Here is a 25744-nt window from a genome sequence, read left to right as displayed (position 1 = left end):
CCTTTCCCTCCTTTTTTTCTCCATCTTTCTTCTCCCAGTACCTTTGAGAGACTTAAATTTACCGCCCTAGGATTTTGCTTTTAAACGCAAAACTGTTCTTGAACTTCAAAAGAAAAAGAAAAAAAATGTATAGGGTACTTTTCTAGAAGGGAGGACAGGGGGCTTTTCTAGAAGGGAGGGCAGGGGGCTTTTCTAGAAGGGAGGGCAGGGGGCTTTTCTAGAAGGGAGGGCAGGGGGCTTTTCTAGACGGTGGCGAGAAGGAATGGAAGGAGGTCACAGATGAGGGAGAAGGGATGTCCAGGGAGGGTGGGGCTCTCCACCCAGCAAAGCCTCAGCCTGCTTGACAGTGCATGCCTGCCACCTGGCATGGAGAGGAACAAAGAAGCCAGAGATGCCGGGAATGGCTGTTGCTTTGGCTGTGGTGGCTTGTGTGTCTGTTCAGGACCTTGTCTCTGCAAAGGGGCTTCTCTGATATAAAAGGACAGGCCAGATAGAATTAGGAAGGTGAGCAGGGCATGGTATTTTGAGCATCTCCAGTCAAGCAGAGACACACAGACACACAAGTGGAAGTGACCTTGAAGGCTTGCAATGGGATTAGCAGCAAGGCCCAGCATGCCTAGGCAAGAATGAGCCTTGTCGTTCTGAGGAAGAAGATGGGAGGGACCTTAGGTCAGCCACAGACTTGAGTCTGCTCCGGCATGGAAATAAGACTTGTAATCCATTGTTTTTGCTTCTTTTCTCATATCTTAGAGCAGGCTGTATAGAGAGACCCTGTCTCAAAAATAAACTAAAGTTTAATTGGATCAGTGTGAAAATATATAGTTCATATGTTGGGGAGTACAGTAGCTGGCATGGCGTGTCCACAGTCAGGAAGCAAGGAAAGGTGAGGGCCAGGGTTCAGATTGCTTTCTCCCTTTTACTCAGCCCAGGACTGGAACCCATGGAGTAATGCTATCCACATTAGGGTAGATCGTCCCATTTCAATCAACCTAAGCGAGGAATTCCATCACAGACCTGCCCAGAGGCTTGTCTCCAAGGCGATTCTAGATCCTGTCAATTTGATGGTATTAACCATCACACCTGGCTTCTGGCCCCCATCCTGCCCCCTCTCCCAGAGGCAGGTCTGTTCTGAACTTGTCTCCGGCGAGTAGAGGGGTGGCGCTGACTCAGAGTCCCCTTTTCACTGGAGGACAAAGCTGTTAGAAACAAAAAAGTTTATAAATTTATGCTGGGGCTTGGGGGGCTGGAGCCCACTACAGAAGATGCAAGACAAGGCTACTTCTCACAGTCTGGCAATGTGCGTGTGCGTGTGCATGTGTGTGCGTGTGTGCTCCTTGAACAGGAACCTTTAGTAGGTGCCCACGACACTCTCTGACCACCATCCTGTCCCTTGTCCTGTGTGCCCAGTGTTACTCTGAACTGGCACTGGCATTCCTGGGAAGGGGCTTCCATGCTCAGGTGGTCTGTTGGGAGCTTTGTGGCAGGCTGAGCCCCCAGACTGTGCTTTGTACGTTAACCTAACTTCTCACAGTCACCCAAGGAGCCCAAGCTGCCATTCTTATTTAGTAAGATTAAGCTGTTATCCCTGGGACCGGGATTCTGACCACCCGAGGCCAGTGACTGTTGGCACCCTAGCTGTTCACAGCAAGCAGATACGTCACAGTCCTCACCAATGGCAGAGCTGCCTGCACTGGCCATCCAGGAAACAGCGAGGATTAACCAACTCTTAGACTGCACAAAGAATCCAGGCAGGGCATCCTGTGATTCTCATGGTTCTTGGCAGCTAAGAAATGGGAGAATTGAGATCTAAGAGCACCATTGAGGGACCAAGCTGTGATTCATAAAATGTGGGTCAGTCTAATTGGGTGTTTTCTGAGGATACCATCTAGCAGCCAGGCTCACAAAGCAGCTCCCAGGGAGGGAAGCTACAATGGTGCCCAGCCTAGCTAATTCATAAACTGTAGCAACAGCTGCTGAAATGTCTGTCAGTCGGTATCTATCTATCTATCTATCTATCTATCTATCTATCTATCTATCTTTCTATCTATCTATATTTCTACACACGCATACACGAATCACCTTTTCATCATTGTAATGAGATAGTTAAGAAGTAAAGAGTCCAGCATGGTAAAGCACACTTTTAATTCCAGCACTTGGGAGGCAGAGGCAGAGGCAGTCAGATATTTGTGAGTTCAAGGCCAGCCTGGTCTACTTAGCAAACCCCGGGGTTTCCAAGGCTACATGGAGAGACCCTGTCCCAAAGAAGGAAGAGGAGGCATATATTTTGGCTCACAGTCTCAGAGGCTCTGGCCCACTGTCAGCTCCATAGCTGTAGGCTAAAGGTTAGGCTGAATGCCACAGCAGAAAGTGTATCTCAGAGCAAAGCAGCTTACCTCAGGCCAGACAGAAAGCAGGGAGAGACAGGAAGAGGCAAGGAGTGAGCACCCTCAGGGACCGACTTCCTGTAGCCAAGTTTCTACCACCTCCCAAAACATGCAAGCCTGGGGGTGAAGTGGATATCTCCTCTCCAAACCACACCCACAAACACACATGCTGACACACCTCACTACCTGATGTTGCCTGAGAGATGTCAATCACCTGACTCCTCTGAGGTATAGCTATGTAATATGTGGTGCTATGATGACTTACAGGGCTTAGTGCTCCACCAGATGCAGCATGTGTCCAGGGAGTGTGTGGATAGCGGAACGGATACCCAAGAGGGGAGTACACAAGGCCTGGCTCCCTCATTTCTTATTTTCTTTTTCAAAGGTTTTGTTTGTAGCAGGATCAAACTGAGAGCCTTCCACGTGGCAAGCAAAAACTCCACTACTGAACTACATCCCTCTACCCCTCATCTCTTCTGGAGAGCCACGTAAAAGGCTCGAGAGGCTGAGTCAAAAGCAATATTGATAAGGAAAAGACAGCTACACTGATGTGGCAAGCTAAATAAAGACAAACATCCTGGCCAAGGAAAATTCATAGATGACTAATCACCTCTAAATGGAGAAGCGGGGTGGGAGGTTAGTGAATGGGCTCAGCCAGCATCAGCTGTATGATTCAGGACAAAGTTTGCTGATGTCAACCACAGCATAGCCAGTGCCAGCTGTCCCCAAACCCTGATCCTCATAGCCATTGGGACAAAAGCTGTCATCAGCAGGGTGAGGTGGGTACTTGTAAATATAGAGCCAGGTGTTCTGACAGTGACATGCACTCTTAAGAGCCACACCATCTGATATACAGTCCTCTCGTGTTGCTGTGTGGGGATGGTGGATCCTTCAGTCTGTGAAAGAGTCGACTATAGTCAGTTGGGCTAGTTGCATGTGCTCTGAGCTTGGCTGCCCAGTTATCTTGGCATCCTTTGGAGAAATTAAACTGAATAGCCAGAAGGTGAGTTAATGACAACATTTGTAGCAGAGAAGCTTTCAGAAAACTTTAGACCCAATGTGGCCTTCATGTCTGTGATGGACACAGGCAGCTATGCAAATCAAAGATGAATTCCCAGTCATCCCTGGCTCCCAGGACCACAGTTCATGGCATCTTAACCCTGATTGGTACTGTCTCAAGTCAAGTGCAGACAAAGTACCGGGGTCTGGGGTTGCTGTGACATCGCTGTGGACTTTCTTACAGTTGCTGCACCGCATCTCCAACTTAAAAATGCATTCCTTGTCCCAAAGGGCTCACAGGCTCACTGGCTGGCAGTGTGTCACAGGAGGAGGTGACTGGAAACATCTGGTTAATCCTGTTTTGCTGGGACCCAACCTGGTAGGGAGTCGTCTCAGCTGGGTTCTCAAATCAAAGTCACATGACTTTGAGACCATTGTCATGTGACTTTGATGAAACAGGATTGTCTGCGTATCTCTTGGGGGGGGGGGGGAATCCTGAGGATTGAATGAAACGGCATGAGAAACCTGTTGCCCACCTCCACTACCATCACCCAGGCACGTGTGTTCTAGGAGCAAACACTAGTCTCCTCCCCGGTCCCCTCCCCACCCTCCATAATTCCTGGAGCTAGAACCTCCCCTGTCTGACCCCTGCTCATTGCTTTGTCTGTCCTCAGTCTTGTACTTGTTTCTGAGGACTGCTATCATGTCCTGACTGCATGGAATGATAGAAAGTTCCCCCCAACACACTCCCAAGCTTGAAATGGAGATGTTAGCAGGCTGCCCTCCCTCCTGAGCACCAAAGAAGGATCATTCCTTTGTCTTCCACTCTCCAGCTACTCCAGATGCCACCCTGGTCCCCACCTCCGTCCTCTGTGTACCTGTGTCTCACCTCCTTTCCTTTATGGCGATGTCTACAGCCATTTAATGAATTTTGTCAACTGAAACAATCTAGAATCATCTGGATTGTCGAGATCAGGTTGGCCTGTAGGTATGTCTGTGGGGAATTGTTCTGTTGTCTATTGACATAGGAAGACCCAGGCTAAATGTTAATAGTTCCATTTTCTGAGCTTGAGTGAGTCCCGGACTGTAAAAGAGGGGAAGGGAGCTGAATAGGGGACCTTGGTTCATTCTCTGCTCTTAACTGTGGGTGTGATTAGCTGCTTGGACTTCCTGTCTTGACTTCCTTGAAATGTCAGCTATGACCTGGAAGTGTGAACTGAATAAACCTTTCTTAAACTTGATATTTTATCATAGCAACAGAAGCAAAACTCAACACCTCGAACTAGGGGTAGGACCCACCCTGAATCTGGAACGGTCTTATAGTCTCACCTCAAGACTTTCAGTTCAAGGACAGACCCAGTTTCACTCAAGGGCACAGTTGCTGGTCCTGGAGACCAGGGAGTAAGCATACTTTTGGAGGGGTCAATAGTTCAACCTGCCACACTGTCCCTTCAGTCATCTAAACCAGCCCTGAGTCAAGAGACAGTGGAGATTGCCTGGACAGACAGTGGGCATGGCTCCCACAGGTTTTGGGGTAGGTAATTTGCAAGCACTAAAGGCAAGCTTAGCCAGGCCTATTGCCGGGAAGTTTTGAGTTCATCACATCGTTAAGTCAATGTTGTTACAGGAGAAAGGTAATCCTGAAGGCTGAAGTAAAATTCTGTGTTTCTTTTTCTGTTTTTTTTTTTTTTCAAAATGAAAATTGCTTTTTAAAAAATTACATTATAGGGACTGGAGAGATGGCTCAGTGGATAAGAGCACTGACTGCTCTTCCAGAGGTCCTGAGTTCAATTCCCAGCAACCACATGGTGGCTTACAACCATCTGTAATGAGATCCGATGCCCTCGTCTGGTGTGTCTGAAGACAGCTAGAGTGTACTCATATACACTGAATAAATTTTAAAAAAATTACATTATAAAATCAGATGTTAAAAGAAATAATAGAAGCTTACTGAGGATTTTTTCAGATAACTCAAAAGCTAAAAAGAAAAATGTGTAAAGTCACCCAAAACTCCACCCTTCCTGATTGACATCTTGATCTATTTCTTGTAAAATGGGGACAGGCAGGGTCCTGTCCCTATTGATTGCTCTGCCCATCTCTACGCCAGTAAACTCAGGCCAGAGTCATCTTTGTGACCATCTGGCTCTGTCACAAGGCCTGCCTCTTACATTGTTTCTTCTTCTATGGATTGATCCCTAGCTTGTCATCCGGTGTTCACATAGCTGGCTGTAACCATGTACTTGCTGAGAGCCAAGGGTTTTCTCCTTTGCACCAGGGCAAGTTGGCATCTGCCATGCAGCTGCCGCCACAGGCTTCAGGACATCTGCCTCTAAGAATGTCCTCAGCTCTTAGCAATGACGACACGGTCTCCTCTGTGTCTCCGCAGGCCATGTTTGAGTTGGTTACCTCTGAGGCCTCCTACTATAAGAGCCTGAACCTGCTGGTGTCGCACTTCATGGAGAACGAGCGTCTGAAGAAGATCCTGCATCCATCTGAGGCCCACATCCTCTTTTCCAATGTCCTGGATGTCATGGCTGTCAGTGAGCGGTAAGCACTGCAGGGCCATCTTCCATCTTCTCCCTGCCAGCGAGTGGCTGAAACCAGGGTCCATGCTCACCGGTTGGGCTTCTAGGCCTTTGAATGTTTTGGATTTTTACATAAAGAAATAGGGAGGATGAAGCCATTAATCTAGGCACGGGGGAGACAGGGCAGCGGGTAGAACACTTGTCTTGCAAGCATGAGGACTTGAGTGTGATCCCAGAACCCACATGAAAGCTAAAGGTGGTGGGATTCACTTGTCATTCCAGTGTTAGGGATGGGGAGCTAAGAGAATCCTTTGCGCTGGCTAGTGGCTGGTGTCTAGCCTAATTGGCAAGCTACAGACTAATGGAAGATTGTCTCAAAAGAAACTAGGGGCATGGCTCTTGAGGAATGACACCTGAAGTTGACCTTTGACCTCTGACTCCCCTCCCCCCCAACACACACACAGATGTAAACCAAAAAGCCCATTGTCTTCTCCAGCAGGTTGGCCAGTTGGTAGCCCTGGGTCTCTTCCCATTGGCCTCTGAGACCTGTGCATCTTTATGGTGCTCTGAGTTAGAGGGCTCTCCTAACTGGTTAGAGTGATGTTGAGCTGAATCTTATGCAAATCTGTGTGGGTCTCATGACAATGCCCAAGGTCTTCTGGGAACAACTGCTCACATGGAAATACGAAAACCTAAGCTCCCTGCAGGCCAGGGCCAGTGGAGCCCAGATTGCTGCTTCTTTCTCCTCTCCATGAGGCATCCAGCAATCCAGGAAAGGATGTGGGATCTGTGTTTCCTGAGGTTGGACTTGGGTAAAGGTGGAAGTGAGCTCTTGTGGAGGAAGAGGAGGAGGGAGAGGAGGAAGAGGAGGAGGAAGAGAAAGACCAGGAGGAGGAAGAGGAGAGAAATTAGGATGAAAGGTTCATTGAGCTGTTCCCAGCATCCTGGAGAGCACTAGGCCAACTTCCCACATTCAGATTAGGTGGGGCATGGCGAAGACATCCCTCCCCTACAGTGAGGGTCACTCAGTGTCACATGTGGAAGCCCGATTGCTCTTGCTGTCTGTGTGTGGGCCCTCCAGTTGCCCCTTTGCACTGACACCTGCCTTTTCTTCGGAGTCTCTGCCTCTGCTGGCAGCCATCCTATCCTCCTATCCAGTAACTTCTAAGGGTGATGGCTCATCGATGCCAGAGCAACCCGTGCAATCTCTGAGCTTGCTATTTACACACCAACTCTGATTTTAATTTGAAAAATTCCACAACACAGAAGTAGAGACCCCCATGTTACACTCCCCATGCGTTGTCCATTGGCTTAATGAGTGGTGGCCATGATGCCAGTCTAGGTTCATCCAATCCCTGCCACTCCTAGTACCCAGGGGACCATTGTGAGACACAGCTTGCGCATCATTCTGTTACACCTGCAAACACATCAGTACACAGTAAGAGTTAAAAGATGAGCCTCATGCCCTCTCTCCCTCTGCATACTTCTGGTGGTGTTATCCACCTAAAACCATGGCTGTTCCCTGTTGTGTTCAGAGGAGCACAGAGCATGCAGAGTCCCACCGACCTTGGGAGAGAGTGCTGGTCTGTCCAGCCCGGCACACTAATCTCCAGGCACCTTCAGGGACCTTCAGCCCAGCCTCTGTCTCTCGCAGGTTTTTGCTGGAGCTAGAGCACCGCATGGAGGAGAACATTGTTATCTCGGATGTGTGCGACATCGTGTACCGTTACGCAGCTGATCACTTCTCGGTCTATATCACTTACGTCAGTAACCAGACCTACCAGGAAAGGACATACAAGCAGCTCCTGTGAGTATACCCTGCCTGGGTTCAGCCATCCTTGCCTGGGCATTCCCCAGGGCCACACTAAGTCACACAATTTAGCCAGGTGGGTGAGAGCATCTGACTCTAGCATGTTCCCTGAGATCTTGGTGTCACTAGAAAACCAGTAGTCTGCCTGTGCTCCAGGGGAGTCATCTGAAGCCTCCAGACCTGTCTCCAGAACAGCCAAGAAATCCCTGTAGGAAAGAATGTATAGCCACAGGGATGATCCAAGGTCTAGAACATTGGAAATATAGGTTTGAAGTAGTAAGAAAGCCAGTGGTGGGCAGAAAGGAGTCTTGGCTTGTCATGCATTGCATGTGAACTAGGAGACAGTCTCCCATTTCACGACCTTCCTTTGGACCACAAGGAAGGGGTTGCCTTTTGGTACCCACCCACGCAAACCAAACAAAGCAAGACAAAAGTCTTTCCAGTATGAGAACCTATAGTAGAAAATCAAGACCAGGTTTGCAGTCCCATACACAGTCCAGGTACAGGGGTCTCTGGGGTGCCCTGAGAACAAAGGCAAGGTTGAGGGCCTCATTAGAACAGACAAATCTACCCAGGTTGCCTGAGGAGGCTGGCAAACTCTGCCTGGCACATGGCAGCAGCTACTGTGTTAAGAAGCTGTGGGTCAAAGGTGGCAGTTCTGTGACAGTCACTAAGAAGCATACTGCAGCTGACTCAGTGGGTGGGTTTCTAGTCATTTGTGACAGAGTCAGTTCCCCATGGCTTCTAGGCTCTGTTGTAGAGCCAGAAAGGTTTCAGTGTGCCACATGCCCACTGTTCAAATAGCATCTGGATTTGATGGCCTTTCTATCAAGCCACATGGTTGAAGTGGACATTTTAAGCTTTGAGTATCTAGGCATTCATCTGGGTGCTTCCCAGTGACTGTTTGGAAGTGGTGGGAATCGGGTGCTACTTCTCTGATTAAGCAGCAAGCAGAATAGATGTCTGTGTCTTGCAGTTCCCAAGAATCCCCAGGATAGCTGGTCACCATGGAACTTTGCCCTGTGGGTGCAGCTGGGGGTTCTGCTCCCCCTAGCAGTAGGTACAGTGACTGCCCTGATGTCTGCTGCTACCCTGCAGTAAGTCTCTGGCAGTTGTCTTCCTGGCCTTCGGCAGCACTGGGCCACGTGGCCAGGCCACCTGTCAAAAATAGCTCAGGCTTTCCTGGCAGGTGCCTTAAGCCTGCAGCGGGTTGCATCTCTCCGTGGGTTTACCTTGCCTCGGCTTCCTGCCTGATGAAGTCATCTAATTGTATGTCTGATTCATAACCTTGGCTACAATGGGATTCTTACCCCTCCCACACAAATCATGCTTTGCCAAGTCTTCATGGCCAGGCATATGGAGCCACTATTGTTACTTGACGTTTACATGAACAGTTTATTTTCCATTTTGAAAAATGAGAAGGGGAGGGAGAAGAGGGTGGGGGAAGCATCTTCTATTCACACCTCCAGGGCCTGAGCTCAGAGACAGCCCCCTGTGTCTGGATCTTCAGACAGGAGAAGGCCGCTTTCCGGGAACTGATCGCACAGTTGGAGCTGGACCCCAAATGCAAGGGCCTGCCTTTCTCCTCCTTCCTCATCTTGCCTTTCCAGAGGATCACGAGACTCAAGCTGCTGGTCCAGGTGTGACCCCTGACCATGCCCTGGGCTCTACAGGCCTCCCCTGTCCAAGCCTTAGCTCCTTCTACCTCTCCACTAGTATTTTAGAGAATCCATTTGTTAAATAAGGGCCAATTAGGGCCTTACTGTGCTCCAAGCAATGAGGGCTCAGCTATATTCCAGAAGTAAAGATTGGCAGACATATCCAGAAAAGTGGGCATAGCTGTCAGGGTTAGCAATGAGTTAACCCAGTCGAGGGTGCCTGCCTGGTTACTGCCAATTGGAGGAATCAAGAAAGACAAGCAAGATTTAAGTGAGGCTCAGCTTAGAGGAGCCAGTGGCATCAACATCTGGAAGAAAGAACACTGTATATAGAGAAACCTGAAAGTTCAAAGGTACTGGGGAAACAAGAGTCATAAAGCATGATGAGAAGGACTGCAGAGGTGTAGGTAAGAGGTGGGGAGGGGGAGGATGTCTCAGGTTCCATCCTCACCTGATGTGGCTGACATTTGTCACTGTGGCTGCTACAGAGGGTGAGAGCAGGCGTAGAGGAAAGTTGACTTAGGGTTTCTCTTCCTGTATAAAACACCATGACCAAGAAGCAAGTTGGGCAGGAAAGGGTTTATTCAGCTTACACTTCCACGATGCTGTTCATCACCAAAGGAATTCAGGACAGGAACTCACACAGGGCAGGAACTTGGGAGTCAGGGGCTGATGCAGAGGCCATGGAGGGATGTTACTGGCTTGCTTCCCCTGGCTTGCTCAGCCTGCTTTCTTAAAGAACCCAGTACTACCAGTCTAGGGATGGCACCACCCACAATGGGATCTCCGCCTTTGATCACTAATTGAGAAAATGTCTTAAGGCTGGATCGCATGGAGGCATTTCCTCAAGGGAGGCTCCTTTCTCTGTGATAACTCCAGCTGTGTCAGGTTGACACACAAAACCGGCCAGTACAGAGTAGACAGGGTTATACTCAGCCTGAGAAGCTATGTTAACTGTGAACTGAAGAAAACTAAAGGTTAGGAGAAAAGATGTGTTACAGTAAAGAGACCAGTCAGGCAGCCAGGCCTCCAGGACCCTGATGACTAAGCCTCCAGTGACCACCCCAGAAGGGAGGGAGAGTGGGAGGGAGGGAGGATCCCGTGTAAACACTGTGTCTCACTTGGGGACAGAGCGAGCCCTTACCCCTGCCTGAGTGACCAGGGTCCCTTGCTGCTTTGCACTGCCTCTGTGCTGTGCTCTCGATGGGCCGCTGGTTCTGCAACAGCATAAAGTATCTACCGGCCCTCGGGGCCTAAACTACTGAGTTCTGGGCTTCCCATTAGCATGCTGGGTCAAGGCATCCACCCCTGGCCTGGCTGAGGACCCCGTGCTCTCTGTCCATCCAGCCAAGGGCTATGTGTGTTGCATTTTTAAAGCTGCACCTGAGAGATGATAACCACTGCCAGGGAGGACGGGGAGGGGAAGAGGAAGAGTGGGGTAACGCAGCTCCATCTTGCCTTCAGAATATCCTGAAGAGAGTGGAGGAGAGGTCTGAACGTGAAGGCACCGCCTTGGATGCCCACAAGGAGCTAGAAATGGTGAGTTGTTTCCACCGGTGTGTCCTGGGGTCCGTTTTCCCTCTAGGTCACTGTCCCTACTGATCTCCTCTGTTACTGTGATCTCTTAGCATTTCATTTATTTATTCTGAGATTTACTTTTGCAGTCCAGAAGAGTCACTAAGGGGGGAAAATTCATACCTAATGCAGTTTTGTCAGTGTCTCCTCTGCAATACCCCACCCCTGTTCACGTGCCCAGGATGTTTTATGGAGATGCTTGCCTGGTACTCTTTACCAGCATAGGACTCTGTTGCAATCCCAACACCTGTTTGCAGCCCACAGTTCCCACTCTATCCTCCAGGGTCCAGCTTATATTGGTGTATACCCTGACCCAGAGCCTTGCCTAAGAGTGTCCCCAACTTCTGGTCCTCCTAGATGACTCCTGTGACAGTGATGGGTTGTCTGTGGGCATCAGCAGCTTTCTCTAGCTTTGTGTGCCCATCAAGTGACTGTTTTGGGCACTTGGCCCCCACCAATGAGCCATATGACTTTTTTTTTCTAGGCCCTACTGGGCAGCAGCATCCTGGATGGGTCTGGTGATCTCTGACCTGCCCTGGGCCTGCCTACCCCAGAGGGCTATCTCAGAGGTGGGACAAGGGCCTGGTGTGCTTCCTATTTTAAGCTCTTCTCTGCTTTTTTCTCTCCTCTCCTTTTGGTGAAAGATAATCAGTTTATCTTGCTTACTTTTTTTTTTTTTAAAAAAGGGTTTTTTTCTTCCTCATTCATAAAAGTAATCAATGATCAAATACAAGAAAAATTTAAAAAACTAGCATAAGCAAAATGAAGATAGCAAAGATCTCTCTCTCTCTCTCTCTCTCTCTCTCTCTCTCTCTCTCTCTCTCTCTCACACACACACACACACATACACACACACACAGTTTACCACCATACTGTTTACAACCAGAGATTGTGTCTAAAGCACAGCCCTTGCTCTTCAGCTGAGTGTGTGAGTCCGAGCCCGCGGGGTGTGTAGATCTATTGTGTTCCAGACGGTGATGCTGAGTGTGTGAGTCCGAGCCCTCGGGGTGTGTGGATCTATTGTGTTCCAGACGGTGATGCTGAGTGTGTGAGTCCGAGCCCACGGGGTGTATGGATCTATTGTGTTCCAGACTGTGATGCTTAATGGACAGCTGAAGCTGGTGGCAGATTTTCTAGTTCTAAGCTACACTGAAAGGAACATCCTCATATGCTTCTTTCTGCCCTGCACTACTTAACACTGACAAAGCACTTGTATCAGGCCAGGCTCTGTCCTAGACACCATGAGCCATTTATGGCCCTGATCCTGGAGTGGAGGCCCAGGGGTCTGGGGAAATGTAGTGTTAATGGCATGTTGGTTCCTGGCTGCCTTCCAGGGTAGTGGGAGCCTGTGCACCCCCAGGGCATGAGAAGTCAATCTGGGGGAGCCATTCCTTTCCTAGTCAAACTGAGAAGAAAGATCCCTTTTCTTGGTCTGGGAGGTTGGCTTTCTAGTCAAGGACAAGGAGATAAATCATCCTCTAGACCCATGGTTCTCAGCCTTCCTATGCTGCACCGCGACCCTTTAATATAGTTCCTCATGTTGTGGCAATCCCCAAACCATAAAATTATTATCATTGTTATTTCATAACTGTAATTTTGTTACTGTTGTGAATTGTAATGTAGGTATCTGCTGCAGATGCAACCCCTATGATAAGGTTGTTCAATCCCAAAGGGGTTGCAGCCCACAGGTTGAGAACCACTGCTAGACTGCACAAAGCATCCTCACTTAGTCCCAGAGTGTCGTAGAGAAAGAGTTCCTGCCAACCTGAGGCTAGTCAGTCAGTGTCAGCTGCTCGGTGGTATTTGGGGACATGCTGGCAGGCTGGCCTGACAAGTCCTCCCTGTGCCAGGTGGTAAAGGCATGCAATGAGGGTGTCCGGAAGATGAGCCGCACAGAACAGATGATCAGCATTCAGAAGAAGATGGAGTTCAAGATCAAGGTGAGTCTGCAAGATCTGGGTCAGCTGGTACCCACCCTACCCAGAGGCATGGGTGGTCCAGCTTGCCCCCCTGTGCACTCTCCCCAGTGGTGGAAGGCAGTCATCATGCACTCTATCCAGGTTTACCTTCTGTGAGCTGTGGGCCAACAGCACCTGCCTGTGTGTGTCTGGCACTGTTACTGCCTGGGTGATCCTGAGTGGTCAATGTATGGGGCTAGGGACTAGTCAAGGGACTCTCGGTGCTCAGGGATTTGCCAGCTCCTTCCTTTTTCTGGATTTCTGGTGACTTGGATACTGGCATGTGGTATGTACTGAGGGCCCTGGAGAGCTGCTCATTGTAGCTCAGGAGGAGAGCACTGGTCTAGCATGAGCAAAACTAAAGGGGTTCCAGAGGTCAGAGTTTGGGAGCTGAGTCCAGCTGGAGGATGGGCGGGACCGTCTGATACCTCCTGGAGCTGCATCTGCTGGGGCGACTGCAGTGGGCCCAGCAGACCTGGAAAACAGCTTGCACCTGCAGCCCTGACCTTCCTATCCTGAGGGCACCATTATTTCCTTTCTTCTGTAAACTTGACCTCTTAGGCTACATTAAGCAAGCTGAGCCTGATGGGATGATGATCACACACACACACACACACACACACACACACACGCACACATACATACTTTCATGCACATACACATGCACATACATACATATATGCACACATACATATACACATGCACACACACATACATACACACAAGCACACACACATAATACATACACTCATGCATACACATATACACACATACACACACATACATATATGCACACACACACATACACACATGCACACACACATATACACACACACAAGCACACACACATACATACACTCATACACATACATACACATATATACATACACACACATACACACAAACACATACACACAAGCATACACACACGCATGCACACACACACATGCACACACATACACAAGCACACACACATACATACACACATGAACACAGACACCAATACACATGGAAATACCAAAGCACTGGCATGAACACAGAAGCTCAAGTGTAGGTACATAGATAGCACACACAGACACACAGTACACATGCACAGCAGCACATGTGCACACATGCACAATGCACACACATAGGACACATATATTCATGTGAAAACTCACCCCTGCTGCTGTTTTGCTGCAGGGCCGGTGGCAGGGAGTATGATGGCCCCACACAGTCCTTGCACACCGTCTCGCAGCTTTTCTCCAGGTGTGGCATCTGTAGGCCCCTCAGGAGGGTGTGGGAGTGCAAGGGTGCTGCCACCTGACGCCTCCTCCCCTCCCCAGTCGGTACCCATCATCTCACACTCCCGGTGGCTGCTGAAGCAGGGTGAGCTGCAGCAGATGTCCGGCCCCAAGACCTCCCGCACCCTGCGGACCAAGAAGCTCTTCAGAGAAATTTACCTCTTCCTCTTCAATGACCTGCTGGTGATCTGCCGGCAGATCCCTGGGTGAGCCTGGCACTGACGGGCCTAAGTGTGACCGCAGTAGGAGACAGTGAGGTAGCAGTGTAGCTGTCTTTAGGGTCGGGTTTTCAAAGGCCTGCTCTGCTCTTGCCCAGCTGTGGGCCACGATGGAGCCTCCCCAAATGAGCCTGCTTCCCTCCTGCAGATGTGGAAAGTCTGCAGTGTCTGACACTGAGCTCAATAGAGTGGCCACTACTCTGCCACAACCCGGATGGGAGCCCTTCTAAGGAGCAGGGGACAGGCATGCTGGGATTTCCCAGAGTGGGTAAAGAATGGCTAGAGCCATATGCTGGTTCTTCCAGCCAGCCAGAAGGTTCTCCTGAGACCAACACGTCCACCCTGCCTCCCTGTTCCCCAGAGACAAGTACCAGGTGTTTGATTCGGCCCCAAGGGGCCTGCTTCGAGTGGAGGAGCTGGAGGACCAGGGTCAAACACTGGCTAATGTGTTCATCCTGCGGCTGCTGGAAAATGCAGATGACCGAGAGGCCACCTATATGCTGAAGGCATCCTCCCAGTGAGTGTCTAGCGCCGTGAGCCACACCCAGCACCCATCATAGGCTTACTTTTGCCATAGGTAAAACAGGGCTCAATACACATCTGTAGGAGGCTGGCCTCTCACTACTCGACCTGACTCCTTCCCGTGGGGACTCCAGTAGAGGCTTTTGCAGGCTCTTCATGTTGGGTTGTAGATGGCACGGGATAGCTGTACCTTCCTGGGCTCTCCTGTACAAGGAGGGCAAGTCCATCTTCTAAAGTGGGTACTTACAGCTGATGTGCCTGTGAGCTATTCTCTCCCTCCTCCATGCTCAGCTGCCCCTCACCCCACCCACCCGGAGTTGTCCCATCCCCTGCTGAAGCCCCAGGCTCTAGATTATAGGGATTAACAGGAAGAGATGTTAACTTTTCCCAGCTTTGTCACAGCTGAGAGACTGTGGCTTTCCTGTAACACACCTCTGAGAGCCAGCAGCTTGCAGGACCTCATGGATGGCTCCTCACACTGTCTGACTTCAAACCCTGGCCCGTGGGGAGTGGGGAGGGGTTCCCTGTGCAGCAAATTGAGCCGTCTTGGTGATAGCGAGAGACAGGCTTAGAATGTAGTTGGCCTGGAGGCCTAAGTTCACGCCACCAGGCAGGCGGAGTTTGTTGGCTCTGCAGTTGGGCACTTCTGTCCCCTTCCTATGCAGGAGCGAGATGAAGCGCTGGATGACCTCACTGGCCCCCAACAGGAGGACCAAGTTTGTATCCTTCACATCTCGGCTGTTGGGTGAGTCTCTGACTTGGAAAGGAGGCTCGAGGTTGTCTTTGGCTAGGACTTACTGGGCCTCAGTTTCCAGGTTCCTTGGCAGTTGGTGGGAAGGCACTTCTCCACATAAGTCCATCCTGGCACCAAGCAGGAGCTTAGTACCCCTGTACACTGGATGGTTAAGAAAGAAATGGAAGTTCCAGCGTCCTAAGAGTCAGGTGGCAGAATCCTGGACCCAAACTCCAGTGTACTTTTGGGTTTTCCAGTTTTCTATAACTCACAGAAACCCCAAAGGAACATGAGTCTATCTGCCTTGTGAAGAAGTTACTGTCCCAGCCTGCTGGCTTGTTCTCACCCGAACTTGCTCACAGGGTCACACCTAAGAATAAGAGGTTCCTCTTGTCTTCTAGGCTGAGAGCTCCATCTCGGCTAGTGAGTCCCTTCCTCCCTTTCCCATAATTCCCTGGAGTGTGACCTCCTCCCTCTCAGAGGGAACCTTTCTGTCTTTCTTGCAGTCCCAGGTCCTGTTTTAGATAGGACTCAGTCTGTTGATGGCAGACTTGTCCCTGGTACCACCACCTGGTTGTGGACCAGGGTGGAACCCATGATGGGGACACGCCATACCACTTTCCCCCCCACCCCTCCTGCAGACTGTCCCCAGGTCCAGTGTGTGCACCCGTATGTGGCCCAGCAGCCTGATGAACTGACGCTGGAACTGGCAGATATCCTGAACATCCTGGAGAAGACAGAGGATGGTGAGCCCCGCACCAAGGGGACTCTGCATCTTGGCCAGCCATGAGAGAGAGGACTATGGCCTAGATGTAGGACTAGATGGTGCAGTTAGCAGGTGGGCAGGCAGGGCCCCTCATCCCTGCTGGTGTTGACACTACCTAGAACATTCTGCCTGAGCGCTGGGCCCAGTATTCATTGGCCTCTTCTCAGACTTCTGAGCCTTCCTTCCATTCCCGTGAGCTGTGAGGCTCTCTCCCCTAACAGCAGGCCTAGCAGGTGGTTCTCTGTCTCCTTCCCAGCCTTAGCTATGGCCTCCCCTAGGAGGAAGCTTGATGCTGACCTCAACCTGTTTGACCACAAGCCTCTGCGGATGTCTGTGACTACCAGACCAAGAGGCCCTGCTCCTGCCTACCCTGTGGATGGCAGGCTGAACTAGCTCCAACTCGAGTTTTTTCTGTAGCCCCTGCCCAGTTTAACTCCAGTTCCCTTTCTTGTTCCATAGCTCTCTCTTCTGAGTATTAACTATTCCTGGTCAAAATCCCAGGAGTAGCAGGGTATGATGGGACGCGCCTGTAATTCCACCATTCAGGAGGCAAAGGCAAGGGGAACCCTGAAATTTTATGGTGGCCTGGGCACAATGTGATAGCCTGATGTCATTACAACAGAGACAATCAAAATACCTGAGAACAAAGGGTCCCTCCTTTCTTCTCCTTTGCCCTGAGTCATGATGGGAAAACCAAGTGATCTCCACAGGATCCCTCTGTGGGTCCCACCCCATGCCCACCCTTCCTATGCCATAAGACACTGCCCCATACCCATCCTAAGGTGGCCTGAAGAGTGCTGGGTAGGACAGGCCAATTAACAAGCCTGGCAAAGACCTCTAGGAGAGGGAAGACAGCAGAGAAAAGAGATCAGGGCACTTGGGGACTCAGGGTCTCCCCGGCTTATAGTGGCCACCCTACAGTAACCACTTGATTCTCCAGGTGAGATTCTGAGAGAATACGCCCAATGAGAGTGTGAGCTCACTGTTTAGGTTTGCTAAGCCAGTGGTCAGCTATCTCCTACATTGGTCCTTTAAATGCCTCTTTTAGGAGTGACCCTTCAAGTCTCTTGTCCTGGTATGGGGTAGCCTGGCAAGGTTCAAAATAGGCTTCCACCCAAGGGAGAGCCTGCAGCCTGGTTCTTACATTCCAATGCTTCCTAGCACACTTTAGGGGCAATCAAAGCTTAGGTGGGGTGCCAAGCCACTGCCCTTTGGAAATGCTGAACTCCTGAGGATGCTCAATCCTTGCTCCCCACGCAGAGGGGAACCCTAGCTAAGAGAAAGCCCCAGCCTTGCCTCCCCCTACCCCTGTAAAGCTCCCCACTGACTTCTTTGCAGGGTGGATCTTTGGTGAGCGGCTGCATGACCAGGAGAGAGGCTGGTTCCCCAGTTCCATGACAGAGGAGATCCTGAACCCCAAGATCCGCTCCCAGAACCTCAAGGAATGTTTCCGGGTACATAAGATGGAAGACCCTCAGCGCAGCCAGAATAAGGACCGCAGGAAGCTGGGCAGCCGGAATCGTCAATGAACCTCCCCAGCTCAGGCACCTGAAGGGAAGGGTGTGGGCAGGGATGGGGAGCAGGCCCGGCAGAGACGCCCGACAGATTCAGAGGGCCTTAGGGAAGAATGTCAGTGCCTTCTCAGGCAGCAGGAGTGGCTTCGGCCTGCTCTGTCCCTGCCCATGCTGTGGAAGCTCTAGTGTCCTGGCCACTTGTTTGCTTGCACACTGGTGAAAAGCTAAGTACTTAGGCAGTATTACACCACCTCCCTTCAGTCTCTCAGAGGTAGAAGAAGGCAGGCATGCTCCAGAGACCTTCCGGTGACTGGAAGAGGCCCACACAAGGGTCCCTGGCAGCAGGCAGGTGGAAGGTAACCACTGTCAGGATCCCCTGAACTGCACGTGTCCTTCCCTACTTTGGAAGCTGTTAAGAGTCTACCAGGCACACAGATGGCCGCCCCTGCCCGAGGGAGTTTGATGAGCAGTGGTGACCCTGCCTGCCCGTCCCCGTGCCTCTGCCAGCCTCTCTTGCACGGCCAAGCCCTGCCCTCAGCAGGCTTCCCAAAGCTTAGCTGAGGGTTCATGCCACCTCTAGCTCCTTGAAGGGCTTGATATCACTTGTGTCTCCTGGCCCCTGATGGAGCCCAGGCGTTTTGCAGAATGAATTGGTCACTGCATCCTTTATGGTCATGGTTTTGAGAAAAGCAAATATCATTTTTGGCTGCATTAAAAGAAGCATCCTATATAAAACAAGAGGTAGAGACCTATTTTTTAGGTCTGATGCACACAGCAACCAGGCATTTGGTTCTGGGCTGGGAGGGAGGAGTAGTCTTTTAGGCCAATAGGAGAGGCCTTTTCCCAAAAAGGGGCTGCAGGCACGTGGTTACAAGGCCACCGGGACCTCAGGTTTTGGTAAGCAGTAGTCCTTTGGCCAGGGATCCAGACTTCCTACCTGATCCAGACACTGGCCTCGGATACTCCTTTGTCAGCTGGTTCCTCAGGGAACTGCTGTCCCCCCTAGGCCTTCCTGGACAGGCACTGTATTTATCTATTTCTATCCCAGAGTGTCCATTCCACCAATGTCCTAGGAACGTGACCAGGGCACTGAGCACCTGCCAGATTTCTACATCAGAACTGGCCTTCTGCTTGTTTTGTTTCTTGAGACTATCTTCCAGTAGAGCCCAGACTGGCCTTAAACTGCCAGTCCTACCTCAGCCTCCTAAGTACCGGCATTGCAGGTGCCTACTGCCATGCCTGACCCAGAACAGACCTGTTCAAGCTACTAGCCTTTACAGGATCTCCCCACAGATCACAGCCCAGCTCTTGGTGATGTTGAGACCTTAGTCCCTTGAGCACTCCTGGAAGGATATGTCACCTTGCTACATTGCAACCAGAGGGTCACAGCTCTTACCCTGGCTTGCCCAGCCATCCCAACCACCCTCACACACACCCCATTCTGTCCCCGGATGTTCCCCAACATCTGGGTCAGCTGGAAAAGGAAGAACAGCACCTAGGAAGAGCATATTCAATAACCCGGGGGCCCCAGGAATATGAATGGTTGGAGTCAGGAAAAGTCTGACCCCTGGGAGGAGAATGAAGACACAAGGATTGGGCTTCTGAATTAGAATATGGCCCCTCCTGCCTGAGTGAAGGTCAAACGCTTTTACTACCCCATCCAATGTCAGTCCTCCAGAGACGGGTCCTGTGTGAGTTGATCTCTAGGAATAGGGTGAATGAACCTGAGCCAAGCCCTCCCGCTCCCTACCCTTCTCCTGCTCACACTAGGCGGAAGCGCTTGGGGCCAGGAGTAGTGGCGGGGGCGGGGGGGGGGGGCACTCAGGCACACTGCGGTGGGGGCACAGCAGGGGACACAGTGAGTGGTACTTAGCAGACACTTGCGCTCAGGCGCCCTGCATTCACTCACTCGGGGCGCAACACATGCACGTGACCAAGCATGCACATGTTCTCTGCCTGCCACCCACGACCCCCCAGGCACGCGGCGTGGCCCAGCAATACGCCCCCATCCAGGTTCGCACGCGGCTGCACCTGCACACGGGCTCGCACACGCGGGGATACGGAGGGGACAAAGGAGAGCACAAGATGCAGAGTCGCCGCGGGCCGGCCTGTGCGGCTCCTTTATTGGCTTCAAGAAGCGGAAAACTTCCTTAGCGCGACGACCACGAGTGCCAGCACCACGCAGGTAGCCAGCAGGGCAGCGATCACGATGGCTGCAATGGCGCCTGGTCCAAGCGATCCTATGGAGGACAGAGGACCATGTTACCCCTCCCCTTCCCAAATCCAGCCCAGGCCTGCCCTTCAATGCCTTCTTTACCTCTCATCCTCCTCCCTCCCCTCTCCTTGCTCCGCCCAGGTCCTACCTCCATCCTGGTCCACCCTGGCAGGAGGGGTGCTGTCCTCTGGTGCTGGAGCAGAGGTGGGGAACGGAGGGCCAGAGACAGCAAATTCCTGGTTGTGGCTTGTGCTCTCCAGGGGACCTTCACCAGAGGGCAATTCAATAGGCTCGTTCCACAGGGTGGGATCGGGCTCCTGGGGACCCTCTGCTGCAAAGTCAAAAATAGACAGTGGAGCTCAGGTAGTCTGTGGGCAGGGATGCCAACTCTCTCCACCAGATCAACTAAGGGATGCCCTACACCAGCTCCCACATTTCACAAGGTAAGGCACCTGGCTCAGAAATTCTCTCCTAAGTTTGGGAAACCATTCACATGTGACCCACAAAACACCTGTTGAGCATTGAAGCCATTAGAAGACAGATTGATAGGGGGCAGAGAGCCAGGGACAGTTGCAAAAAGTGGGGGTTGCTCTGTCCCCCAGGGCAGATACAGCTCAGCTATCACCTGGGGCAAAAGCCTAGTCAAGGACCTTTGAGGGTACCACTTCTCAGACGAAGGCTGGGAGAAGCCAACCCTGGGCCTCTAGCAGCCCCCCTACCCGTCTGCCCCTTCAATCCAAGACAGCATATTGCTGCTTGCAGGAAATGGGGGACAGATGAAGGGGAGGTGGCCAGCAAAGGCAGGCTTCCCACACTCCATCGGTCTCAGCACCCTGAGCTGCATTTCATCAACAGTCCTCTACCTCTGGGGCTGGGAGTCGGCATGGTTTGGGGTACTCAGGGATCCCAGAGTGAAGCAAAAAGATAGGAAACACAGGATGGATACCAGTCACATGGCCTGATGTTTCCACTGCCTCAGCCTTCCCTCCCCCTAAACACACACCACTATAAGAAGCCCAGTCTGTAAAGCCCAGAGCACCACCCACTAGGCCAGTGTCTCCCCCATGACAAGTTCAAGACCAGGCTGGTATCAGGCTCTAAGGTCCCCTTAGCCTGTCTGTCAGGTATCTCAGCTGGTCCCCTGACCAAGGCTTGATTTCATCTGGGAAGGAAAGCCAGGGGCATTCAGCCCCAAGCAGGTTCCATACAGAGACCCAATGGATATCATTCGATCATCTAATTAATTAGCTGCCTGCGGCACAGGGATCATTTTATTCCTAATCAGAGTAAAGAAAGTCAAGGTTCAGGTTAAGTGGAGACAGCCATGGTGGTCCAAAGCCCTGGACAGGCTAGTGATGGCTCTGTCTTCCCAGTGTCCTCCAGTAAAGCTGTACCTCTCTTACCAGCTCTTCCACAACTTGCAGGTCCCTGGAACTCCTTTGAGCTAAGGGCTCCATCTTTGGGTGCCTCTGTCCCTCTGTGGACAGGCTCAGAATAAGGATAGCCCAGGATAGACCCATGAGACTGGAGTGTTCCTGTTCATGGTTTCCCCCCATCTCCCAGGGTAAACAGGACACAGCCAAAGCCCGACTCTGGTCAACCTCAAAATAACTAAGCCCTTCAAAAAACAAAAACAAAAACAAACAAACAAACAAAAAACGCCAAGGTCTGGAAAGGAGAAAGAAGTGTGAGGGTTTGTTCTGGACCAGGACAGGGAGGGGTCCTGTGTTCTATCAGAGAATCTGGGTAAGGCAGGTAAATACAGTGCTGGGGTTACTGTCCCAGTTTGAAGCCACATTCTGGTTGGGAAAGAGACTGCCCTTGTTCTCAACAACAGAGGTCAAATGATGTCGGCAATTTTGCTTCTGCATTTGGGCCTGGGTAGCTATGTGGCAAATAGTGGTGACTGGTGACCAGGTAAAATCTGTGCCAGAGTTCAGAAGATAATTTTACAACTTTTTTTTTTTTTTTTTTGGTAAAATTGAAATCTTTGCACCATAAAATTTTGGCAGATCCCTTAGGATTTTGGTAGATCCCTTAGGATTTTGGCAGGTCCCTTAGGATTTTGGCAGGTCCCTTAGGATTTTGGCAGGTCCTTTAGGCATTAGCCTAAAGCATCTCACAAGCCTGGGCCGGACTTGAGACTCAGCTTGTAGGTAGGGACTACCATCATGTGCCCCGGGGCGTCCCAAAACTAGACCCCCTTTTCAGAAAAGACTGGCAAAAGGCCCACGAAGACCTTTGCCTCCTACTGCAGAAGCCTCCCTCTCATAGAGTGGCCCCAGCCAGCCTCCCTCTAAGCGTGGAGAGTGCTCTGTGAGGCCACAGTGACCTGCTTAGAGGAGGCAGTGTTCATAGTCTGAGAACCACAATGAACGACCTCAGGTCTCAAGCAATCTAGTGTCAGGCTCCTAGGGCTGGAAAAAAAAAAGCAAGTATGCCTGCCATTCAACAGGCCTTGAGGTCTGGGCTTCATAGACTGCCTGTCTGTCCCGAGACTCTTCACGACACACCCAAAATAGACAAACAGGCTGGCCCCTCCCTATCCCACCTCTACTGGCCAAAGCTCACCTCCAGTACCAGGCGTCTGACCAGGGAGGCCGCCCAAGGCTTCTGAGTGCCAGGGCCAGCCAGCCGAAGTGGTGCCTACTTCCTGGCCAGGGACTGAGTTTGCCCCAACCCACCAAGGAAGGGGTGCACCTGTGGGCCGTAGCCAAGGCGTTATCTTGTTTTTCCTATGCAAGCCATGTTCTCCAGACTTAGAACATTAAGAAAGAGCAGCAAGCCAGCTCCCTTCCAGTCATCTGGTGAAGCCAGGAACTATAGGCCAGTGTGCCAGGAGGAGAGGGGTGAGGGTGGGGAGGAGGAGGCCTGGGAGGTGTGTACAGGGGCCCCGGGAGCAGAGTGTAGAGGGCAGAGGCAAGCGTTGATGGAGAGGGCAGGCACGGCAGGAGATTTCTGTTCTGTCCACCTTGGCCACAAGGACACTCAAACACCATGACAGTGAGCAAGGTCACAGGAGTTTCTGTTCTGGCAGAGGTGACACGGTGTCAGTGTCACAAGCTTGGATACCCCAGGCTGTCCCCTTAACCCCACCACCCCAAGCTCCTCTGCCTTTTGGTAAATAAGTTTGTTCAACGGTTGGTCTGACCACAGGCCCCCAGGCCAGGCGCCCATGCTCACAGACGGCCTTTGTGCAGACATGAAGAGCCTTTTCATCCCCACCCTGGCCTCCTGCCCACTCAACCTGGCCTGCTCCCCTACCTCAGTGGCTGTGGCCACCAGCTGAGGCGGGAAGGGTGGCAGGCTGGAGTACCCCAGGAGTACCCCATCTCCTCTTTCCTGCTATGAGACTGCAGCCCAGGAGAGACAGGGCCACAGACCTCGTACACACCTGTGCAGACCTATGCGTCCATGGCTAGTTCTGAGAACCTCCTATCTCCCCACTCCCAGAATAGCCAGAACCCCAAAACCCAAGGTGGGATTTGCATGCTCATGCCTGCTGTGGGCCCGCCTGTTCCTAGGGGAGAAGGAAGTCGTGGAAAAAGAGGGAGGTGAGGTCAGGCGAGGTCTTGGCTATTCCCAAAGCTTCTGTGGGAACAGAAAGCCCACCCACTAGAGTTGTGTATGTATAATCTGACCGGGGCTCTGGCTAGAGGCTTAGGTTGGAAGAAACCTAACAGAAACCTGGACAGGAGCCACTAGGAAGGCTCCAGCTGCAGGGTCCTGCCAGGCAACAGCCTCACTGTGGCAGGAAGCGGTGTGGGTCTCAGCTCCAAGTCCTAGGCAATAGAAAATGCCTCCTCCCACTGTAAGTCCTAACTCAGGGGTACTTCAGGCTACATTACCGAGCACAGCTCCCACTCCAGAAGCTGGGTGTGTCCCAACATATGAGAAGAGATGGTTCTCCCCAAAATCCATTCGGGCTTTGAACCCTGCTCACACTCTGAACACTGAGTGTTGACTGGACATTTGGCCATCCTCAGAGCCCTGCATTGAGCCCTGGTGAGGCCTTAGCATCCCACTATGAGGGAGGCAGCGTAGTGGGTGCCACCTTCTACAGATTAGGAAATGGCCAAGAGAGGTATGAGCCAGGCTGGGCAGAGTCAGGTCTTTAGCTATTTCCTGGGGTGTTGAGGGGAGGTAGAACGGCCCACAGACCACCGTCACCATCCTGGGGTGTGGCCGCGAGTTCCGAGGCTATGCTTCTACCACAGAGGTGACTTCTTTCCTTTGTAGACACACAGACACCCCTAAAGTTCAGGCAGCAATGTTGTAAGACAACCAGGGAACCCAGAGGCCTTTCTGCAGACTACTGAACAACTGCGCGAGATTTATTTTCTCATAATCAAAGCCTATCTGTGCCTATGTCCCTGCTCTGAAGCAGACCCAGAGCAGGCCTGCCATGCAGTGTTTTTTTCAGACCCCAGAGAGGCCACCTAGGGCTCAGTCCAGTTTCCTCACTATCCTGCAAAAGACTCTAAGAAATATTTATCTCTATGGGGACAGCACCTAGGTCGTAAGTCAGAAGGAAAGGGTTTGCAGAATTTAAAGGAATCATGAGTCTCTGGGTTTTCTGCCCAGAGGGTCTCTGGCCTTTAGCCCTTTGCCTTATGTCTGATGAGTCCTCCAGCCTCCCAGGTCCAGAAGTCTCCAGGTGTTCTAGCGGCAAAGTATTACCCCAAGAACATCAGACAGCCAAATGTACCAGACCCTGATACCCAAGTCTTTTTCAATGGCCACCCATCCTGCTGCTAACATACATCATCTTACTCGGTTTCTACCAGCCAGCATTGTGGGAGTCTCCCAGAATCACCACAGCTGGGAATCCCACCTTGTGTGAGGGGCTTGTACCCCATAGGTACTGGAGGATCTGGTCCCAGTGGTAGTTATTGGCCCTGAGAAGTTGGTAGCAGCAGAGCTGAGGGCCTGCGCCCCTTACCTGTGAGCACCGCAGGGGCCAGGACCCCAGAGATGAGCAGCAGCGCCACGCGCAGGGCCAGACAAGATGCCATCCTGGCAGGGAGTGAGCAGTCTTATGGGACACAGAGGACTAGGCGGCTGGGCTCAGGCAGCGGGAAAGAGGCTTCAAAGAGCTGGGAAGGGTTTTCATCAATGCAAACTCTGTCCTCCTGGGACACCGTGCCCGCCCCTCACACATGCACGCGCATGCACACACACACACACACACACACACACACACACACAGAGAGAGAGAGAGAGAGAGAGAGAGAGAGAGAGAGAGAGAGAGAGAGAGAGAGAGCGCACTCAGACAGACCTGCAGTCCTGAACTACCAAACAGCCCCACCCTGGAGAGGAGAGGAGAGGAGAGGAGAGGAGAGGAGAGGAGAGGAGAGGAGAGGAGAGGAGAGGAGAGGAGAGGAGAGGAGAGGAGAGGAGAGGAGAGGAGAGGAGAGGAGAGGAGAGGAGAGGAGAGGAGAGAAAAGGGGAGAGAAAGGGAGAGAAGGGGAGGGGAGGGGAGGGGAGGGGAGGGGAGAGAGAGGGTTCCTTTCCTCTCTCTCTGTCTCTGCCCTGCTCCCCTCCTCTTTCTCTTCTCTGTCTCTCTGTCTCTGTCTCTCTGTCT

The 25744-nt window shown here is 51.6% G+C and overlaps 2 protein-coding genes across 4 annotated transcripts in view; one reads left to right on the top strand and one right to left on the bottom strand.

Annotated features, from left to right (window-relative positions):
• The window catches only part of Ngef (neuronal guanine nucleotide exchange factor), a 97042-nt gene extending 78357 nt beyond the window's left edge, over positions 1 to 18685 (top strand). For both annotated transcript variants that reach the window (NM_001111314.1, NM_019867.2), the window contains 10 exons: positions 5770 to 5930; positions 7563 to 7715; positions 9229 to 9358; positions 10841 to 10915; positions 12802 to 12891; positions 14235 to 14398; positions 14772 to 14927; positions 15598 to 15677; positions 16307 to 16411; positions 17770 to 18685. In NM_001111314.1, coding sequence (NP_001104784.1) covers positions 5770 to 5930; positions 7563 to 7715; positions 9229 to 9358; positions 10841 to 10915; positions 12802 to 12891; positions 14235 to 14398; positions 14772 to 14927; positions 15598 to 15677; positions 16307 to 16411; positions 17770 to 17960 — 1305 coding nt within the window. In that variant the 3' untranslated portion in view covers positions 17961 to 18685. The remainder of the gene's footprint in view (positions 1 to 5769; positions 5931 to 7562; positions 7716 to 9228; positions 9359 to 10840; positions 10916 to 12801; positions 12892 to 14234; positions 14399 to 14771; positions 14928 to 15597; positions 15678 to 16306; positions 16412 to 17769) is intronic.
• Positions 18686 to 20031: 1346 nt separating this feature from the next.
• Snorc (secondary ossification center associated regulator of chondrocyte maturation) lies at positions 20032 to 25313 on the bottom strand. Of its 2 annotated transcripts, none has more exons than NM_028473.2 (3): positions 25103 to 25313; positions 20309 to 20491; positions 20032 to 20185 (listed from the first exon to the last, which is right to left on the bottom strand). In NM_028473.2, the coding sequence occupies exons 1-3, from the start codon at positions 25173 to 25175 to the stop codon at positions 20076 to 20078; spliced, it is 366 nt and encodes a 121-aa protein (NP_082749.1). In that variant the 5' UTR covers positions 25176 to 25313; the 3' UTR covers positions 20032 to 20075. The 2 variants fall into 2 exon arrangements, with proteins under 2 accessions (NP_082749.1, NP_001343419.1); NM_001356490.1 differs by having other exon boundaries at positions 20309 to 20488.
• Between the last annotated feature and the right edge of the window lie 431 nt (positions 25314 to 25744).

The sequence above is a fragment of the Mus musculus genome, chromosome 1 (genome assembly GCF_000001635.26).
Source record: "Mus musculus strain C57BL/6J chromosome 1, GRCm38.p6 C57BL/6J".
In the NCBI taxonomy this organism is placed as follows: Eukaryota; Metazoa; Chordata; class Mammalia; order Rodentia; family Muridae; genus Mus; species Mus musculus.
This window is presented reverse-complemented; position numbering and strand designations above follow the sequence as displayed.

Coding starts and splice junctions, on each gene's coding strand:
- Snorc (NM_028473.2), bottom strand. CDS start 25,175: ATGGCATCTTGTCTGGCCCTGCGCGTGGCGCTGCTGCTCATCTCTGGG. Junction 20,492..25,102: donor GGCCCCTGCGGTGCTCACAG/GTAAGGGGCGCA, acceptor TTGACTTTGCAG/CAGAGGGTCCCCAGGAGCCC. Junction 20,186..20,308: donor CAGGGTGGACCAGGATGGAG/GTAGGACCTGGG, acceptor TGTCCTCCATAG/GATCGCTTGGACCAGGCGCC.